The sequence below is a fragment of the Terrapene carolina genome, unplaced genomic scaffold (genome assembly GCF_002925995.2).
Source record: "Terrapene carolina triunguis isolate 2854851 unplaced genomic scaffold, T_m_triunguis-2.0 Scaffold138, whole genome shotgun sequence".
In the NCBI taxonomy this organism is placed as follows: Eukaryota; Metazoa; Chordata; order Testudines; family Emydidae; genus Terrapene; species Terrapene triunguis.
The window spans coordinates 5,003,539-5,022,707 of NW_020664489.1; the positions used below are offsets into that span (position 1 = coordinate 5,003,539).

Sequence of the window (19,169 nt, forward strand, 5' to 3'; positions counted from 1 at the left end):
AGGAGCAGAGCCGCCATTTTCCCGGACATGTTCAGCTTTTTGGCAATTCCCCCCGGACGGGGGTTTGAGTGCCGAAAAGCCGGACATGTCTGGGAAAAAGAGGACGTATGGTAACCCTAGGTTAGCTAAGTATGTGCTGGGACTCCTAGGGATTACTGAAATACATACACACCAGGCCTCTATTGTGCAAGGCACCACACACACGCAGGTGCACACACACACACACACACACACACACACACACACAAAAGATGATCTCTGCCCCAAAGAGCTCTCAATTTAAGTAACATCTTACTATAGTGAGCACCAGTCCTGGCCATTCTTATTAAGGTTGCAAGACACTTTCTGTTAAGTTTCTGGTTTTCACATGCTGACATCAACACTAGACTTTCATGTTTAGGTCACAAGGTTTCCATCACAGTGATCTCTTCCCCAAAATAAATTTGTTTGTAAAAATTAAAGCAAAATCCAGCCAGATGATTTTGAATTATGGGAAACTGAAAGCAACTTTAGCTACTTAAAAAAGATCCTTTTACTTCTTTGGGGGAAAAAAAACTGTTTTGGAAAATAGTTAGGAGCATTTGAAAACTGAATTCTGAGCAGGTACAATATATTTTTATTAGGTCAAGAGATGAACAATTGGATGCATTGTGCACACACCTATTTAAGTGTACACTTTTCAAATCTATTTAAGATGGCAGCAGTCTGATATTTCTACTTACTACCTCTCAACATACTACCTCCAGCTCTCCAACAACCTTCTTATCCCTACCCTTTCAAAATGTAAGCAGGGCACACATAGGTGGTGGGTTTTTTTTTTTTTTTTTTTTTTTTTTTTCTTTAAAATTATCTGAAGCCATAAATGGTTTATATATCTTAAGAGTCTAAAAAGTACAGGGAAACGAGCTGTCCCTTGTCATCATCCTTAAGTCTGGCCTTGAACTTAACACAAAATCTGGAGAAACCCATTATAGTACATACAGAGAAGAAGCATGAAATGCCTTGACTGTGCCAATCTGGCCAAAAATATCCTGGGTAATCATTGAAATCTTGTAAGTGAGCAGTCCTAGTAGCTCCATATTTTCTAGGTTGAAACTACTATTTATTAAGAGTAGAAAGCCTAAAATTAGACAGACACGCTTGGTTTTGTTTCACAGGCCCATTTTGCACTGCCCTCTCATACCATACTTCTGTTGCTTGCTCTAACAGAGTTTAAAGTTTCCACAAATTTTAATAGTAGAATTCATATAAATATCATTTGAAACTGGCCACTCGAGAACAAAGCGGGCAGAGTAGAGGGATACTGAGAAATACATGTACCCGTGATAATGTCACACAAACATGTAACTGAAAATAAACCCTGGGTTGTTTTGTTGATTAGCGAACTGAACTCAGATTTTTATTCACCTTACAGCTTGTAGCACTCTCCTGTCCTTCAATTTGGTGGCATGAACAGGAACATTACCTCCAAGTACACACTTGTTTACTGCATTGTTTTAGGTAGAAGTAGTAAGAATCTGCCTGTGCCCCTTCCCCCTCCCCCCCCACATACAGTATTAGCATAACTGTATATTATGATTATGGGCATTCATGTTCTAATACTTTTTGATTGCTAATATGTACAGGAAAACACAATGCTATAGTCATGCTCAAACGATATTATAATCTCAATCTTAACAGGCCCTACGTTTTCAGGTAGTATGCCAGGAGAAGAACATCTTTTTTTTAAATTGTTAAACTTTGTCTAGCCTTGTGTTTTTATGAGAAAGCTTTTAGATTTCTTTGGAAAAATATGTTTTTATAGAAGTGTTAAGTAACTGAACGTAATTTACAAAAAAGGGGAAGAAGTACCAGAATAAATCCAAAATTTCAAGACATGAAAAATAAATGTGAAATAAGGAATAGAGTCAGGCAAATAATTGATTTTTCAGTTCACTGGTAGTTCTGAAAAATGAGAACAAGTACTCTGTTCAGCTCAAACAATCAAAAAAACTGTGAAAAATTTTGATGAATCAAAAACATCTGTTTTGAGAATGAAACACTGTTATTCTGAATAACTACGAGTTGCCACTATGAATTTCTCCTGAGGGCATTCTGCGCCAAAAAAATAAAAATAAAAAAATTTGCACACAATATTTTAAAATTCTGCAAATTTTATTTGTCAAATATGGAAGCTCCACTATGGCATTGGGGAGCACAGGCCACACAGAGGTAGGAGATCACTGTGCAGCTAGTCCCCAGGACATGAACTCAACTGTGAGGCTGCACCCAACCCTGACATAGCGCAAGGACCAGGCCTGGCCCAGAAACACCCCAGGGCCCTGCCCCTCCGTGCCAGGTGCACCAGGTGTGGGCAGGCTCAGCAAGGCAGGATCCAAGTGTGGAGGGGCTTAGTATGGGGGGATCCAGGTGTGGGTTGAGATGGTTCTGTGTGGGGCAATCTGGGCGCAGGCTCAGTGGGGGATCTGGGTGTGGGGGGAGATCCGGATGCACAGGAGCTTGTTGGGAGGTTCTGGGTGCAACAATAATGGGACTCTGCAGGGGAGTCCAGGTGAAGGTGGTTGGGGCTCAGTGGGAGGCGGGGTACAGATACTGGGGGAGTGGGCAAGGGATCCGGGTGGCTCGTCAGGGTGGTCCAGGTGCAGGGGGAGCGGGGCTTATCGGGAGGGGATTCTGAATGCAGGGGAATGAGGCTCAGCAGGACAGTCTGGGTATAAGGGGGTCAGGCGGATGGGGGAGCAGCTCCCTGTACAGGGATCCCTCCCTCTGCAGCTGAGGAGCGATGGGTGCAGAAAGCAGGGGGGGGAGGGAAGGGAAGTTTACAGAGCATCCTGTAGCTGGGGGAGAAATCTGGGGGTGGGTCTGACCCGGCCAGCCGGGACTAGCAGCTGAGCCCAGCACAAGCGTAAGAGCCACCAGCTGGGTCTTCCCCAGTCCCACCCCCTGCCCCACAGTGATTTGCCTCTCTGCTGGCTGCCCTGGGTACCCAAAACATACTTCTGGGGAGGGTCACATGACCGCTCTTGTGGCTTCCCTTTGCTTCCCCGTCAGAAAATCATTTTTCTGTGAGGAAGCAAAGAAATCTGCAGGAGACACAAATTCTGTGCATGCGCAGTGGAGCAGAATTCCCCCTGGAGTATATGAACAACAAGACATAGTCACTGGGCTAGGGCAAGGGTAAGAATAGCTGTAGGCTGATGGTTAAGGCACTCACCTAAGATGGGGGAGACAAGTTCATGTCGCTGCTTCAAGAACTACTTAATTATTTTTAGAAAGCGAAGCAGCTTCAACGGGAGAGGCAGAGAGACCAACGCTAGCAAATTCCATAGCTCAGTGGCTAGAGCACCCTCCTACAATGTAGGAGACCCACGTTCACATTCCTTCTCCACATCAGGCAGCGGGGGGAGCTGAACACAGGTCTCCTACATCCCAGGTGAGTGCCCTAACAATTGGGCTAAAAGTTATAAGGAGGGCATCACCATCATTTTCTGAATGGTGTCTAGTCCCCCTTCAACATTTTTTGGCACATTCATGTCAAATTCACTAGTAGTTCCAGGTCTACCAAAACTTAATATTTTGGCAAATAAACTATTCAAAATATTTTGCCCAGCTCTATTAAGGAATCCACATTGATTTGCAAACTGGATGGTTCCAATATTTATTCACAGAAGGCATTGATTCCAGAGAAGAGGTAGGAACGTGCATTATATACCACTTTAATATTAACTCATTGGAACAGAGGAAGTTGCTTGACTAAATATGTGCAGTTACCTTAAGACAGAGCTAAAGAGTTGCAAAAAATTCAGTTCTCACAAGGACTGTACAGTTCTGATGCCTACTCTTCACTACTCAAAGCCCAAATGATCTCCTCCTTTACTCCTAAATTTTACCAATGAAACAAACACTCACTTCAGAGAACTACCACCACCATATGGCTTAACATTAAAGAGAAGATTAATTATAATATTGAAGAAACTGATACTCTGATTTTAAAAGCTAAGAACATTTTTATTAGCAAGTTTACAATTCTGCAGCATCCATATAGCAGCTGCAGTTTCCCACTTACCGCTGGGGGAGAAGTCTGTCATTGGCCAAGTAGCCTAGTTTATGAATCTCCTTATTGTAATCTCCATACTTGGCTTGGACAGCATAGGAAGCCAGTAGAACTGCAGTTTCTGGTGGACAATAGATTTCATCATTTAAAATGGCTTCTTTGACTTGCAGGAAGAACAGCCTCTGAGTTATTTCCTGAATTAACTCCTCAGATACATCCTCAGGAAAAAACTTAGACCTGAACTTAAACTGCAGAGGATTTTCTTTCCTTACATCTTGCTGTGTTACCTGAAAATATAAATTAAAAACTTTAAAGGAGCTCTATATAGTGTTTAGTGTATTTACTTCAGTAACAATCAATTAACCGGCAATAACACAGAGTAATCCAACTCTTCCTGGCAATCCAGTTATTAGCAATGACTAAGGCTCCCGGAGGCCATGGATTCTGTGACCTTCCATGACCTCTGTGACTTCTGCAGAAACCCATGTGGCTGGCCCGGGAGCCACCTGAGCAGCTTGGGCAGCCCCTGGGCAGTCGCACTGGCTGCTGCTGGGGCAGTCTCGGCCCCCACCCCACCCCCCAGCAGCAGGAGTTTGGGGGTGGGAGGGCTCAGTGCTGGGAATTGGGGTGCAGGGCAGTGCTTACCTGGTGGGGCTCCCCGGAAGGGCAACGGGAACTCCCCTCCCTCAGCTCCTAGCTCCACGTGCTGCCTCCACCCGCAGGCACCACCCCCGCAGCTCCCATTGGCTGTGGTTCCCAGCCAATGGGAGCTGCAGAACTGGGGCTTGGGATGGAGCAGAGGCAGCACACGGAGCTAGGAGCTGGAGGTCGCCCCTTCCCAGGAGCCGTGTAGGGAACCTGCCCCAGTCCAGGCAACCCCTCCTCCCAGTACCTATGTTCTCCCCCTGAATACCCCTGGCACCCCCCGAGCCATACCCGCCCCCCACACACACACACTCTCCAAGTTTTAGTCAGGAGTATATAGTAAAAGTCATGGACAGGTCACGGCCGTCAATTTTTGTTTACTGCCCGTGACCTGTCCATGACTTTTACTAAAAATACCAGTGACTAAAATGTAGCTGTAGCAATGACTTGTGAGTCACATAGCACTATGAATAATTTACACTTAATTAGGCAAACATGACAGCTTTCAAAGACTACTTAAGGCCTCATTAAATTTACTGGAGGCTCATGGTAATTTTAGTTTCTCACCGTGATAATCTGAAAAAAAATCATTTTTACAACGTATATAAAACAAAACCTACAGAAGTCACAGAAAAGTAATGGACTTGGCTGTACTGCAATTTCAAGAGACAGGTTCCCTTCAGCAAGAAGAGGTTACTCACCCTGTGCAGTGACTGAGGTTCTTCGAGATGCATGCCCCTGTGGGTGCTCCACTTCAGGTGTTGGTGCATCCCTGCGCATTTGATCGGAGAATTTCAGCAGCAGTGCCCGTCCAGGTCACGCATGTGCAGTCCCCGTCTCGCAGCAACCCGACCCCCTCAGTTCCTTCTCTACTGTAGAGTCCGGAATTTGAACTCCAAAGTAGAGGGGAGGAGGGTGGATAGTGGAGCACCCACAGGGGGACACATCTCGAAGAACCTCAGTTACCACACAGGGTGAGTAACCGTCTCTTCTTCTTTGAGTGATGTCCCTATGGGTGCTCAACTTCAGGTGACTGTAGAGCAGTGCCCCACGTTAGATGGAAGGGGCTTGAGAGTTGCATGAGTGAGTGAAGACAGCCCTGTTAGCTCTAGCAGTGCATTCAATCTTGAGCTCTGGGTGACTGCATAGTGTTTAGAGCATTTGGTAGTGGAGACAAACAGCCTTGGGGATTTTCTGAAAGGCTTAGTTCTATTGAGGTAGAACTCTAGTGTGAGTCTAATGCCCTGGGTATGTAGTCCTGAGTCCTATGTGCTCTTGTGAGGTTTGGGAAAGAATACAGGGGGGGACTGGTTGATTTATGTGGAAGGATGAAGATATTTTAGGTATAAATCTCAGATGTGGTCTTAGGGTGACCTTGTCCTTGGGGGGAAAAAAAATGGTAGAAGGTGGGTGAGCCATGAGAGCCCCTAACTCACCCACATGGCAGGCCAATGTAATGGCTACTAAAAATGCTACCTTCATTGACAGATGTATCAGATAGCATGTCTCTAAGGGTTTGAATGGATCCCCAGTGAGGCAGCATTATACCAGGTTTAAGTCCCATGGCAGTGTAGGTGCACGTACTTCAGGGTAAACATTCTGTATGCCCATAAGAAAGCGTTTCGTAATCGGGTGCACAAATAATGACATCCCATCAATCTTGTGATGGAAGGCGTTAATAGTTGTAAGATGGACTTTGATCGAACTAGTGGATAGTTCCAAGTTTTTTAACTCCAAGATGTAGTCCAATATCAAGGGCAGAGGTGTGGAAATTGACTTGCTTGGCTTGGCACCATATAGCGAACCTCTTCCATTTTTGAAGGTAAGTCTGGTGCATGGTTGACCTCCTACTGGTTGGAACAGGTTAAACAAGTATTACTGAACAGGCTAGTTTGTCATGATGGAACCATGTAGGAGCCATGCCTTCAGGTGAAGTATTTCCAGGTTCAGATGGTGGACCTGCCAATCATTCTTTGACAGAAGGTCCGGCTGGAGCGGGAGAGTGCGTGGTGCACATAGTGCCATCCGCAGCAGGTAAGAGTACCTAATCTGTCTGGGCCATGTTGGGGCTATCAGTATGACTTTCGCTTTGTCCATTCATATCTTGTTTACTACCCTCAATAATATGGTATCGATGGGATCGCACATAGAAATGGCACTTCCCATTTGAGGAGGAATGCATCCCCCAGTGACTGGGGTCCCAGAACTGCTCTCGAGCAGAACTGTGGGCACTTGTAGATCTGCAGTGTTGCAAAGAGGTCGATTGATGGGGGTCTCCGCTGTTGAAATATGTTCTGCAGGACATCGTTTAGTTCCCATTCGTGATTCTGAGAAAATTCCCTGCTTAATGTATCCACTCTAATGTTCTGACAGCCTGGCAGGTAGGAGGCTGAGAAATTGATATTGTGTCAGATACACCAATTCCACAGTTACATGCCTTCGATGCATAGGGAGTGGGATCGGGCTCCTCCCTGTTGATTTATATAAAACATGCAAGCAATGTTGTCGGTCTTTACTCATATAGTCTTGTTTCTTATCAAAGGCAGGAAGTGGAGGCACACATTGCGAACTGCACGGAGTTCTAATAGATTTATGTGTAACTATTATTTTGGAGGAAGACCACCTGTCCTGAATTGTATGGTGTTGCAGATGAGCTCCCCAGCCTATCAAGGAGTGAGTATCAGAAGGTGGATCCCGAGGAAAAAGTAGTTACGGAAATTGAGGTCAATGGTAATTGGGACAAAATATAACATGGTTTTACAAAAGATAGATCATGCCAAACCAACCTGATCTCCTTTGAGAAAGTAACAGATTTTTTAGATAAAGGAAACACAGTGGATCTAATTTACCTCGATTTCAGTAAGGCATTTGATACGGTCCCACATGGGGAATTATTAGTTAAATTGGAAAAGATGGGGATCAATATGAAAATTGAAAGGTGGATAAGGAACTGGTTAAAGGGGAGACTACAACGGGTCATACTGAAAGGTGAACTGTCAGGCTGGAGGTTACTAGTGGAGTTCCTCAGGGATCGGTTTTGGGACCAATCTTATTTAATCTTTTTATTACTGACCTTGGCACAAAAAGTGGGAGTGTGCTAAGAAAGATTCCAGATGACACAAAGCTGGGAGGTATTGCCAATATAGAGAAGGACCGGGATATCATACAGGAAGATCTGGATGACCTTGTAAACTGGAGTAATAGTAATAGGATGAAATTTAATAGTGAAAAGTGCAAGGTCATGCATTTAGGGATTAATAACAAGATTTTTTGTTATAAGCTGGGGACTCATCAGAAGTAACAGAGGAGGAGAAGGACCTCAGAGTATTGGTTGATCACAGGATGACTATGAGCCGCCAATGTGATATGGCTGTGAAAAAAGCTAATGCGGTCTTGGGATGCATTAGGCGAGATATTTCCAGTAGAGATAAGGAGGTGTTAGTACTGTTATACAAGGCACTGGTGAGACCTCATCTGGAATACTGTGTGCAGTTCTGGTCTCCCATTTTTAAGAAGGATGAATTCAAACTGGAACAGGTACAGAGAAGGGCTACTAGGATGATCCGAGGAATGGAAAACCTGTCTTATGAAAGGAGACTCAAAGAACTTGGCTTGTTTAGCCTAACCAAAAGAAGGCTGAAGGGAGATATGATTGCTCTCTATAAATGTATCAGAGGGATAAATACCAGGGAGAGAGAGGAATTATTTAAGCTCAGTATCAATGTGGAAACAAGAACAAATGGATATAAACTGGCCATCAGGAAGTTTAGACTTGAAATTAGACAAAGGTTTCTAACCATCAGAGGAGTGAAGTTCTGGAACAGCCTTCCAAGGGGTGCAGTGGGGGCAAAAGACTTATCTGGCTTCGAGACTAAGCTTGATAAGTTTATGGAGGGGATGGTATGATGGGATAGCCTAATTCTGGCAATTAATTGATCTTTGACTATTAGTAGTAAATATGCCCAATGGCCTGTGATGGGATGTTAGATGGGGTGGGATCTGAGTTACTACAGAGAATTCTTTCCTGGGTCTCTGGCTACTGAGTCTTGCCCACATGCTCAGGGCTTAGCTGATCACCATATTCGGGGTCAGGAAGGAATTTTCCTCCAGGGCAGATTGGCAGAGGCCCTGGGGGTTTTTCACCTTCCTCTGCAGCCTGGGGCATGGGTCACTTGCTGGAGGATTCTCTGTCTTTAAACCATGATTTGAGGACTTCAATGGCTCAGACATAGGTTTGGGGCTTGTTGCGGGAGTGGGTGGGTGAAATTCTCCAGCCTGCATTGTGCAGGAGGTCAGACTAGATAATCATGATGGTCCCTTCTGACCTTAAAGTCTATGACTCTATGAGTGAAAGGAATCCCCGTGCACACGTTGTTGGGTTGTGTCCACCAGTGTAAAGAATCTTTGACTTTGGTTGGCATCGTAAGATATCTGTTTAGGCCATGTTTGTGTGGCATGTAGACGGTTCTGAGCCAGCCTTGAAGACAGCGCATGTGGAGACGCATATGTCGTACCACAAATGTGGTTGGAGCCATGTAGCCTAAGAGTTGAAGGCAGGTGCGTGCTGATATGTTTTGACTGTTCATTACTGAAGAGATGAGGTTGGTCACAGTAATAAACCTGTTGGTTGGTAATGACACTTTGGCTTCCAGGGAGTCGAGACGGGCCTTGATGAAGTCTAGCTGGTGAACGGGTTTTACACACAAAAATTGACTTTATCTGTAACCCCAGATTCTGGAAAAGGGCAATCACCCTGTAAGTACTGTCGACAGCATCTGCCAGGGTGGGAGCTTTTAGTAAACAGTCATCCAGGTAGGGGAATATTATTACCTCTTGCTTGCGCAGGTGAGCCGCTACTACTGCAAGAATTTTGAAGAAAACTTGTGGTGCTGTGGAAAGGCTGAAAGGTAGGACCTTATATTAAAAATGGTCCATTCCCAGGATAAACCCGATGAACCTCCTGTGAGCGGAGTTCCAGTGTTGGTATAATCATTGCTAATGTGACCATCCTGAATGGTTGAACCCTCATGAACTTGTTGAGGTTTGTGAGATCTAGCATGGGTTTCCATCCTCCATTTTTCTTTTGGGTTAAGTAGTAATGGGAGAAGAAACCATTCACCTTGTGTAGTGGAGGAACTTGTTCCACGGCACCTAAATGTAGAAGATGGTTTACTTCTTGTCATACAAGGGGCTTGTGAGAAGGGGCCCCCGAAGAGTGACACGGAGGGAGGTTGGGTGGGAAAGATGGAAGTAAAGGGAATCAATTAGCCCATGTGTATTTGGGCAGGGGATTGGACTAGATGACCTCCTGAGGTCTCTTCCAACCCTAATATTCTATGATTCTATTTCTAGGGCCCCACTTGGTGGTGGTGATGGAAGACCACGCCAAATAAAAGGGAGTCAGACAGTATCTGAAATGGAAAATGGATGGTGTCATTAGCACTGTAGAGAGGGGGGGGGTCATTCAGACCCTCAACCAAGCCCTCAAAGTTGTTGCTTCGAGGAGAAAGATTGAGACGCTGATGGTGGTGGTGGTCGGCATCTCTGTGGCTCGGACTGCCACTGATGTTGGGTATATGAGACATACCTGTTATGCCGGTAAGCCTGATATCTGGTTTGTCTTCTTCGTGGCAGGCGTATAAATCCCCAGTGGACAGAGGGTCACTCCTGAGTCCTTCATCATGTGGAGGACTTGGTCCATCTTGGCGGTGAAAAGTTTCTGTCTGTTGAACGGAAAGTCCTCCACCGTGGACTGTATCTCCTGGGAAATCCCAAGGAATGCAGCCTGGATGCATGGTACATGACCAAGGTGGTAGCCGTGGAACTTCCTGCTATGTTGACCACATTAAAGATGCCTGTAAGGTAGTCTGGTCACAAGCTGGTCTTTGGACGCAAGAGCTCTAAAGTGATCCCTTTTTGTCCTCCGGAATATTAATAAAGTCCATGAATTTTGAATAGTTGCAGTGATCATATTTTGCTCGTAATGCCGCATAGTTGACGAACCGGAATTGTAGGGTTGATGAAGAACAGATCTTGTGACCAAAAAGGTCTATCCATTTCCACTCTTTGTCGATGGGTGTCAACCTGTACTGTTGCTGTCTATCATGCGGGTTGACAGAATTGACGAGTAAATTTGGTGCAGGATGGGAAAAAAGGAGGTCCATACCTTTGGAGGGGACATAATACATTTTGTCAGCCCTCTTGCAGATAGGTGGTATGGTAACTGGCGTCTGCCAAGCTGTTTTTGCTGGCTCCATTAGAGCATCATTAAATGGGGGCGCTATTTTGGAAGTTGAGGAGGCTTGTAGGATGTCCGCAGTTTATGTTGGGCCTCTGGGACGTCCTCAAGAAAGATCTCTAATCCATCAGCCACACATTTAAAAAGTTTTTGAAATTGCTTAAAGGCGGCAGTGGCTGTAGGAGGTGAAGACATTATGGTCTCATCTGAGGAGGAATTGTTAGTAGGTGGCATGGTGTCTTGCTCTATGCTCTCCTCCTGTTGACAATTTCCTCGTGGGACTCTGACATTGCAGGCATCGAGGGTGGTGGGGGCAAGCTAATCCCCTTCCTATAGGGACTGGGGAGCCTGCTGTACTCCCTTCTATAGGCGGCCCAGGGGTCTCAGTAAGGCATTGTGGATGGCCTCACCCATGCCATTCCCCACACAAGTGCCCATATGATAGCTCTATGTCTTGCCTATAATGAGACCTCGATCACAGAGGTCCAGGGGTTGGGTCCGGTTGTACAGGTGAGGAGTGGTGTGTGGAAAAAACTATCCTCTTCCTGTGTGCTGGAAAGTGGAGGGACTACTGGACAGATGGGTTGTTTCAGTACTGCCTGCACCACGGAGCTGTTGCTGCCAAAAACTGCTGAGTCTGGCATCACCAATACGAATAGGTCTTTCTGATGAAAGAAGTGGCATGGTGCCATGGCTTCAGCACTGAAGATCTTGGTGCCAACAGTTTCGGTAACGCAGTCGACTGTTCTGATGGCTTTGGCAGTAGAGTTGCTGGTACCATTGTTGATGCAGTCAGTGCTGAAGAAGCTGATGGAGCAGGCATAGCCTGTGTTGGAGGTCTTGGTGCCATCTTCAGCAGTGTCGATAGTAGTGCAGCGCAGGAGATAGGCTTGCTTTTGTCTCTTGACTCCGCACAGGTGCGCTGGGGATTAGCAAAGGCCACTGCGCAGGCAGTGCTGGAGGATCCCAGTGCTTCATAGGTACTTAGCCGTGGTGCGGTTGGTATCAAGGAGAGAGACCGAGCTGGAGATCGCTTCTTTTTGGTCGGTTCTCTGTGAGGAGAAGTCGCTGCTTGTTTCCTCGTTGATTTTTTTTTTTTTTTTTTTTTTTTTTTAAAAAGAGGAACGAGCCTTCCTCTGAGAAGAAGGTGAAGTCTCTGGAGATATTTTTCCAGAGGTAGTCTGCTGGCTGGGGTCTGAAGCTGGGTGCAGAGACTTCTCCATTAAGATGAGCTTGAGGCACAGATCCCTGTCCCTCTGAGCTTGAGCCTTTAGGATGCTGCAGTTAGCGCATTTCTGAGGGATGTGCAACTCACCCAAGCAGCAGACACACTGAGTGTCCGTCTGATAACAGCATGGCGTCTTGACATGACAGGCAGCGCTTAAAGCCTGATGAACCAGGCATAACTGAAAAGATGGTGGGTTCACCCCATGGGTGAACTTAGCCAGTCTACGAAAAACAATTTTTTTTTAAACTAGGAAGAAATATGGGGAAAAGGGTAAGTAACTGAACTGCTAAGCTTAAAAACTATGCTAAGTAAACTATTTTAACGTGAAACAAGCTAACTTTGTGACACTGCTGGGAGCTCTATTTCAGGCACAGCACAGCTGAGAAGGAACTGAGGGGGTTGGGTTGTGCACGCGCTAGGTGAGGTGCCAACAGCACCACGAGACAGGGACCGCGCATGCACGACCTGGACTGGCACTGCTGCTGAAATTCTCCCATCAAAGGCACAGGGATGCACCAATACCTGAAGTGAAGCACCTACAGGGCCATCACTCAAAAAAGAATTGTGGCACATTCACTCTTGAATCTACCCCTTTTTATGGCATAGAGTCATAAAACCTGAAGTCTACTGCTATAAATGTGCCAAAAATCCTTGTTCCTGATGTCCAATGGTTTAATCTGGTTTCAGCAATCACTTCATTTTGCTACAAATCATTAACATACTACATATAATGCCACCTTTCATTTCTACACAGATTTATAAACTCAATTAATAGACATCTATTTAGCGTTTTGGCAAAAAGCTGTATTTCTGTGCAGAGTTTTCTACTCCACTTGGCTCTACTTGGTGCAAACATCAGGCACTGTACTTCCCAAAGGATTCAATACAGCACCATCATAATCACAATCTGTACACTTAATAGATTATACTGGGAAGGAGGTTCCAGCTATCATGCCTTCTGGCCTGGGGGTTTCACCACTCAGCTCCATACATGGAACAAAGGCAAAACATTGATCCATCATCATAGTTCTTGTGGGAGAAAGTAGGTTTCCCTCCAGTTTGTGGCTGCTTTGGTTAACTCTATAGGTTTAACTCTTCCACTTTCTGATGTTGTTTCCTCCAGTGATGCTCCCACTACCCACCCCAAGTGCTCATCCATCCGAAGCCACTGGACTTCCTAAGGTTTGCCAAATTACCTGAATGTCACTTAACACCTGTCATCGGCCAGTCGTAGGTGGCACCGACTACTGTCATTATGGTGGCAAGCATCAATGCAGCCTGACCTTCCTGGTCAAGCACTGTACTTCCTTTGAGACGTATAGTGCCTGATGTTTACACTAAGGAAAAGAATGCCTCAAACCTTCATAAATAAATCATCAGAAAGATGGAATGGAACATGGAATGTGAGGAGTATGCATGAAGGCAATCTCACCACTTTGGCCAAAGCACTGGAAAAATGTAAGATAGATGTATGTGGAATCTCAGAGCTCTCATGGAATGGTAGGGGTAATTTCATGACTAGGGATAGATACACAGTGTACTACACTCAGGATCTGAGAAAACGAGAGAATATGGGGTTGCACTTAACTTATCCAAGGAGACAAAGTTTGCGCTTGGATACAACCCAATCAGCGACAGAATCATCACTATTCACCTTCAAGCGAAGGCAGTCAGTATGTTGATTGTACAGATTTAAGTTCCTATCATAGCTGCTGCTGCAGATTGATGAATTCTATGAACGGCTGGAAGAGACACTTATTAATAGACCAAGCAAAGATATCACTCTTGTAATTGGGGACCTGGATGTGAAAGTTGGAAGTGTAGGGTCTCAAAGAAGTAATAGGAAACAATGGTTTATAAAATGAGAGAGGAGGACATCTAGTTGAATTGTGCTGCTCTAATCACCTGGTCATTACAAACTATTTTCACCCAACATCCTAGAAGTTGATATACATGGAAGTCATCAGAGGGCACGACAAAGAACCAAACTGACTATATAATGATACAGCAATGCTGGAGAGTGAGTAATGGACAAAGACTTTCCCAAGTGTAGACTGAGGGTCAGTCCATCAACATTAGCCTCAAACATTACATTGAAATTTAAGACATTCAGCAGTTCTGAAACATTTGGACTTGTCTAAAATCAACTAAAATACATGACTTCTGTCCAGAATGGGTTTGAGGCATGCCACAAGTGAAAGAACAACCCAAATGAACTTTGGAATAAAATGAAAACTATCATGCTCAAAGCATCCACAGCACACATTCTGAAAAATCGATGTCAGACTACACCATAGTTAACTGAGAAGGCATTTGAGCTGGTGAAAAAATGATGCAGAGTGAAAGAGAATGGCTTGAAGACAGAAGAATATAGGAGAGAGCATAAGGAACTAAGCAGACAGATCCAAAGGCAGACTAGATGAGACAAGAGCAAATACATACGGGCAAAATGCATGGAACATGAGATTACAAAGAATAACAATATAAAAGGTATATTTACATTGGTCAGACTTAACAACAAAAAGTTTCCCCTACAATTGAACATAACAAATGAGCATGAAGGCAGAGTCCTCAATGAAGATGATGTCAAATGCTAGTGGAGATTACTGTGTCAATCTGTATGCCTCTTACAATACAGACCAACAGAAAGGAGAGTACGGAGCCAGTGCCATCAATCCTACAAGAGGAAATGCTGTATGCTATTATGAAAATGAAGGCCGGGAAAGAACCAGGGGTAGATAACATACCAGCAGAGCTGTTAAATCTGCAGTGATGTATGGATGACTAGAAATTGGTTGGAAGACTGGATGAAGGGAATCCTTTGGCCCTACCAAAGAAAGGTGACAGAACAGTGTAGTAACAATCATTATCTCCCTGATATTGCATGCAATCCAAGTTCTACTCTACAAAATCCAGGATTGCATGCAATGAATGATAGGAGCAGAACTACAACCACAAGAAGTTGGTTTCAGAGAGGGATGAGGCACACATGATCAAATCGCAAACATCAGTCACATCACATGACATGGGGATTCCACAGCACCTCATTGAACTCATCGCAAATCTGTACCATCAACAATAGATCACGGTGAAAACAGCAGCAGGGAACAACTAGTGGTTTTCCACTGGGCCGTGTCAGGAATCAGAGGCTGCAGCAGAGCCAGTATCCAGGCAACCTAATGAGACCAACTAGCCTGTAGTAGGCTGCCTGAGTGGCTACACCACCTGATTGGTTTGAGGAGGCAGCAGACCAGCTCCAAGCCCAACAGCCACAGTAGTTCGGTGGCTCCTCAAAGATTCATCAGTGGTTATGATAGCACTTGTGCCCGCTTGTTCCCAGCCTTGCTCCCACCTTGGGCTCAACCCCAGCCTTCCCCCTGCCTTGCCTCACTCCAGGTAACTCAATTCTGATCCTCAGTTCCAATTCCTCACTTCTGACATCCGGAATCCCACTCCCAGTTCTGACCCCTTGGCTCCAGCTCCTGCTTTAACCGTGGGCTCCAATTCCTGGCTGCCGACTCCTGATCTAACCACTAGGCATGACTGTCCACATCCTGGTCATGTGACAGGCAGGGTGTGAGCCAAGAGTGTATTCCATCCCTCAGCCTCTTCAACATGTACGCAGAATTTATTCTGAGACAAGCCCTGGAAGATTTTGACAAAGTGGATGGAGCTGGGATTTCCACTGGTCAACACCTCTTAACTAATCTCAGATACACTGATGACAGGATGCTCTTTGCCACACTATCAATGCAATGCAACAAAAGTTGGGAGTCTGTAAAAATAATTAGTGAGGAACACGGACTATCCCTGAATGAGTTGAAATGTAAATCCATCCATTTTGACATTATTAACAAAAAAAAGGATGCAAGTGGACATCACAATTAACAATCAAGTGATAGAGGCAATAGATGAATTCAGTTATCTGGGATCATACATATCCCACCAAAGAGGCTGCCTGAAGAAATTGGAAAATGATTAAGAATGGTTCGCTCAGCCTTACAAAAGTTAAGAAATAACGTGGCATCTCAAAATGTATGAAAGTTGATTGGTGAAAGCTTAATTTTTTCCACGACTTATGGATGTGAATCATTGAAAATTAAGGCAACCGACAAAAAAAACCTGAAGCTTTTGAGATCTGGTGCTGGCAAAGACCCTTGTGCATCTCCTATATGGAAAAGACGATGAATGCTTATGTTAAAAGTATTATTGGAGAGAAGCAGAATCTGCTCTCAGAAATCAACAGGCGCAAGCTTACATACTTTGGTCACATCAGGGGTAGAGATGGAATTAACCCTGAGGAAGTTATCATGGAAGAATGGTGGTAGGTCAGCATAGCAGGGGATGACCAGAGAGAAGATGGATAGATGGTATGCAGCAGATCACTGAGAGGTCAGATGCTGAGTGCTTGAAGCTAGCGATGGATTGAGAAGGCATCAGAAAATTTTGCTGTCATCACCAATATGACACAAATAAATGGATTTTACTTATTTTCCTTGGTTCTACTTACATTCCAGTACTAACCATTGCTGAGACAAACAGGTTAAAATTAATGTTAAGTAAAATTTGTAGATGTAGCAAACGGTAATAGAAATGTTCAGAAAAAACACTGTCAAAGGCCCCACTGTTTACAGTCCTTTTCTGAGAAATTTAAATAAGGAAATATCTAAATTATTGAGAACTATGGATCCAAAAGATGACTGCATTATGTATGCCTAAGGCCAGATGCTTGTTATGTCCATGATTTCTGTGACAAAAACCATGATTGAGAGGGTTTTTTGTCCATAAAGGTTATGGAGTGTGCTCAGTGGAAGTTTTGCCATTGATTGAAATAGAGCCAGGATTTCACTCATGGTCTTTTTCATCCTGGCCTGCCTGCTCTCGAGCAAGACTTTCATTAATATCTATATTTGGCTCTGATTTGGTGTTTTACTAGATGTTAACATTTTTAAATGAAAAATGCACGTAATTAAAATAGTATGTCATGGTGAAAACTATTTTATTTTAAGCTAAAATTATGATTTTTGCATTTTTTTGCCATGACAAAGTCAGGATTTAACACTGACATCCAATCAACCCCATCCACATTTAACTCAAATATATATGTAGTAATTTACAAATGAAATCTAGGGTATTTTATTGTAAATATTTTTAAAGACCAATTGTTACAAGTTCTTAGCTAAAGTTCAATAAACTAGAGGTTGCCCAAAAGAGTGTGTGCAAACTGGCTTAAAAGTAAAGAGTACCCAACAGTTAAGGAAATATGTAGTCACCTCTTTTTCCCCCCCTGAAGAATCTGTATGGACACTGTTTTATAAAAGAAAAATATCAAGTTCTAGTTCTATTACTTGGGCAGTAGAATCTGCCTAATTAATATATAACAAACTAATTTCAATTTCCAACATAATATTATGTCCATTCAAAGATAGAGGCAATTTTCAAATATATTTTTATATTTTAGTGATGAACCAGAGCCAGCTGGGGCTGGGGAACACAATGATCAAGAAGAGTCACAACATTATTGTTTATATAGTCTGATAGTGCTTAAATGCCTCAACAGGTCTTGCTTTCTAAAGTGATCTTAGAATCAAGGGAGATAGAAGGACCGTATAAAGGCAATTATTTCATCACTGTATCAGAAATGCATCCTTCAACTGCAGTTCTCTTCTTCAACCTTTAAGACAAAGCAAAAGTCATTGGATAAGTGCTTCTAATGAAGACAGACCTGAAAAGTACTCCATTCTTAAAATGTTATGTCCACTATAAACTGAAAGTTCAGAAAGAACCACCATGACATGGGTTACTTAGAGTATTTACTTCTCATCAAGTGAACTGACAAGGGAAAATTCTAGTAAATTATTGCCTATTCCAAAAGGTAAGTTGCCTCCCAAGACTATATTTTGCTTAGCTCCTACCTAGAGACAAAAATAGAACACTGCTGTCAAGTTACCCATTAAGTCCTAGATTCCTCAAGCATTGGAAGAAAGCTACCAGAACTAACCAAAAAGAACTGTAAGCTTTAAAACAATTATTTGTATGAAACTGAGCTTCTGGGAGATTGAAATCTCCTAGATAACCTTCCAGGTGAACAGATTCAGTTCATCATGCCTACCACTATGTGGGGCAAAGGCTGAATAAATGGCAACCTCTGATTACAGCTAGTTGGGAATTTTTTTCAACTTAATTTTTTGTTGGTAAATGCACCCTTGTCAAACCCATGACTTTTCACAGGAACATACCAGATCTGACTAAAGGCTTCTCAGGGAACATCTACATTGAAATAAAAGATCATGGCTGCCCTGGGTCAACTAACTCAGGGTTGTAGGGCTCAGGCTGCAGGGCTAAAAATTGCAGAGTATACATTCAGTCTCAGGCTGGATCCCGGACTCTGAAACCCCACAAGGAGAATGGATCTCAGAACCCAAGTTCCTAGCATGTGCCCTATGAGCTTGAGTCAATTGACCCGGGCTCTGAGACTTGGAGCCATGGGTGTTTTATTGCAATATAGAGATGCCCTCAAGGTTCAGGAGGGAATTTCTGGACAAAACCATAAAGAGAAAGCCATCCCAGAATAGCCAGAGGAGGGACTTGAACCTGAGTCTCCCACATAGCAGATGAGTGCCCCAATTGAGTCTATTTTGCCTCAATGAATATTTATTTATACGAAGTGGAACAGCTCCAACAGGAGATATGAAGAGAAAGTCACCCAGAATAGCCAATAGGCTGGTGGTTAGGACACTCACTGTAAGGATGTGGGCACTAGAACCCAGGTCTGTAGAGCCTGGGACAGCTAACATTCCCACAGTGACATGCAGAAACAAAGCCAGGGAGCACCATGGAGAATAAGTGCCACAAGAAGTACTGCCCAAGGGAGCCAGAGTGACATTACCCTGCAGCCCTCTGATTGGCCAACCACTCTATTTAACCTTAAAGGGTGCCCCAGGAAGTTGTCTAGGCAACACCACAGACTTCAGGCCTGCTGTGACTACAGAGCTCACCTCGTC

The 19,169-nt window shown here is 44.1% G+C and overlaps 1 protein-coding gene across 1 annotated transcript in view; it reads right to left on the reverse strand.

Annotated features, from left to right (window-relative positions):
* Positions 1-19,169, reverse strand: part of RDX (radixin) — an 89,592-nt gene that overhangs the window by 24,539 nt on the left and 45,884 nt on the right. The window contains exon 5 of the mRNA XM_024217111.3: positions 4,067-4,341. Within this exon, the coding sequence (XP_024072879.1) occupies positions 4,067-4,341 (275 nt within the window). The remainder of the gene's footprint in view (positions 1-4,066; positions 4,342-19,169) is intronic.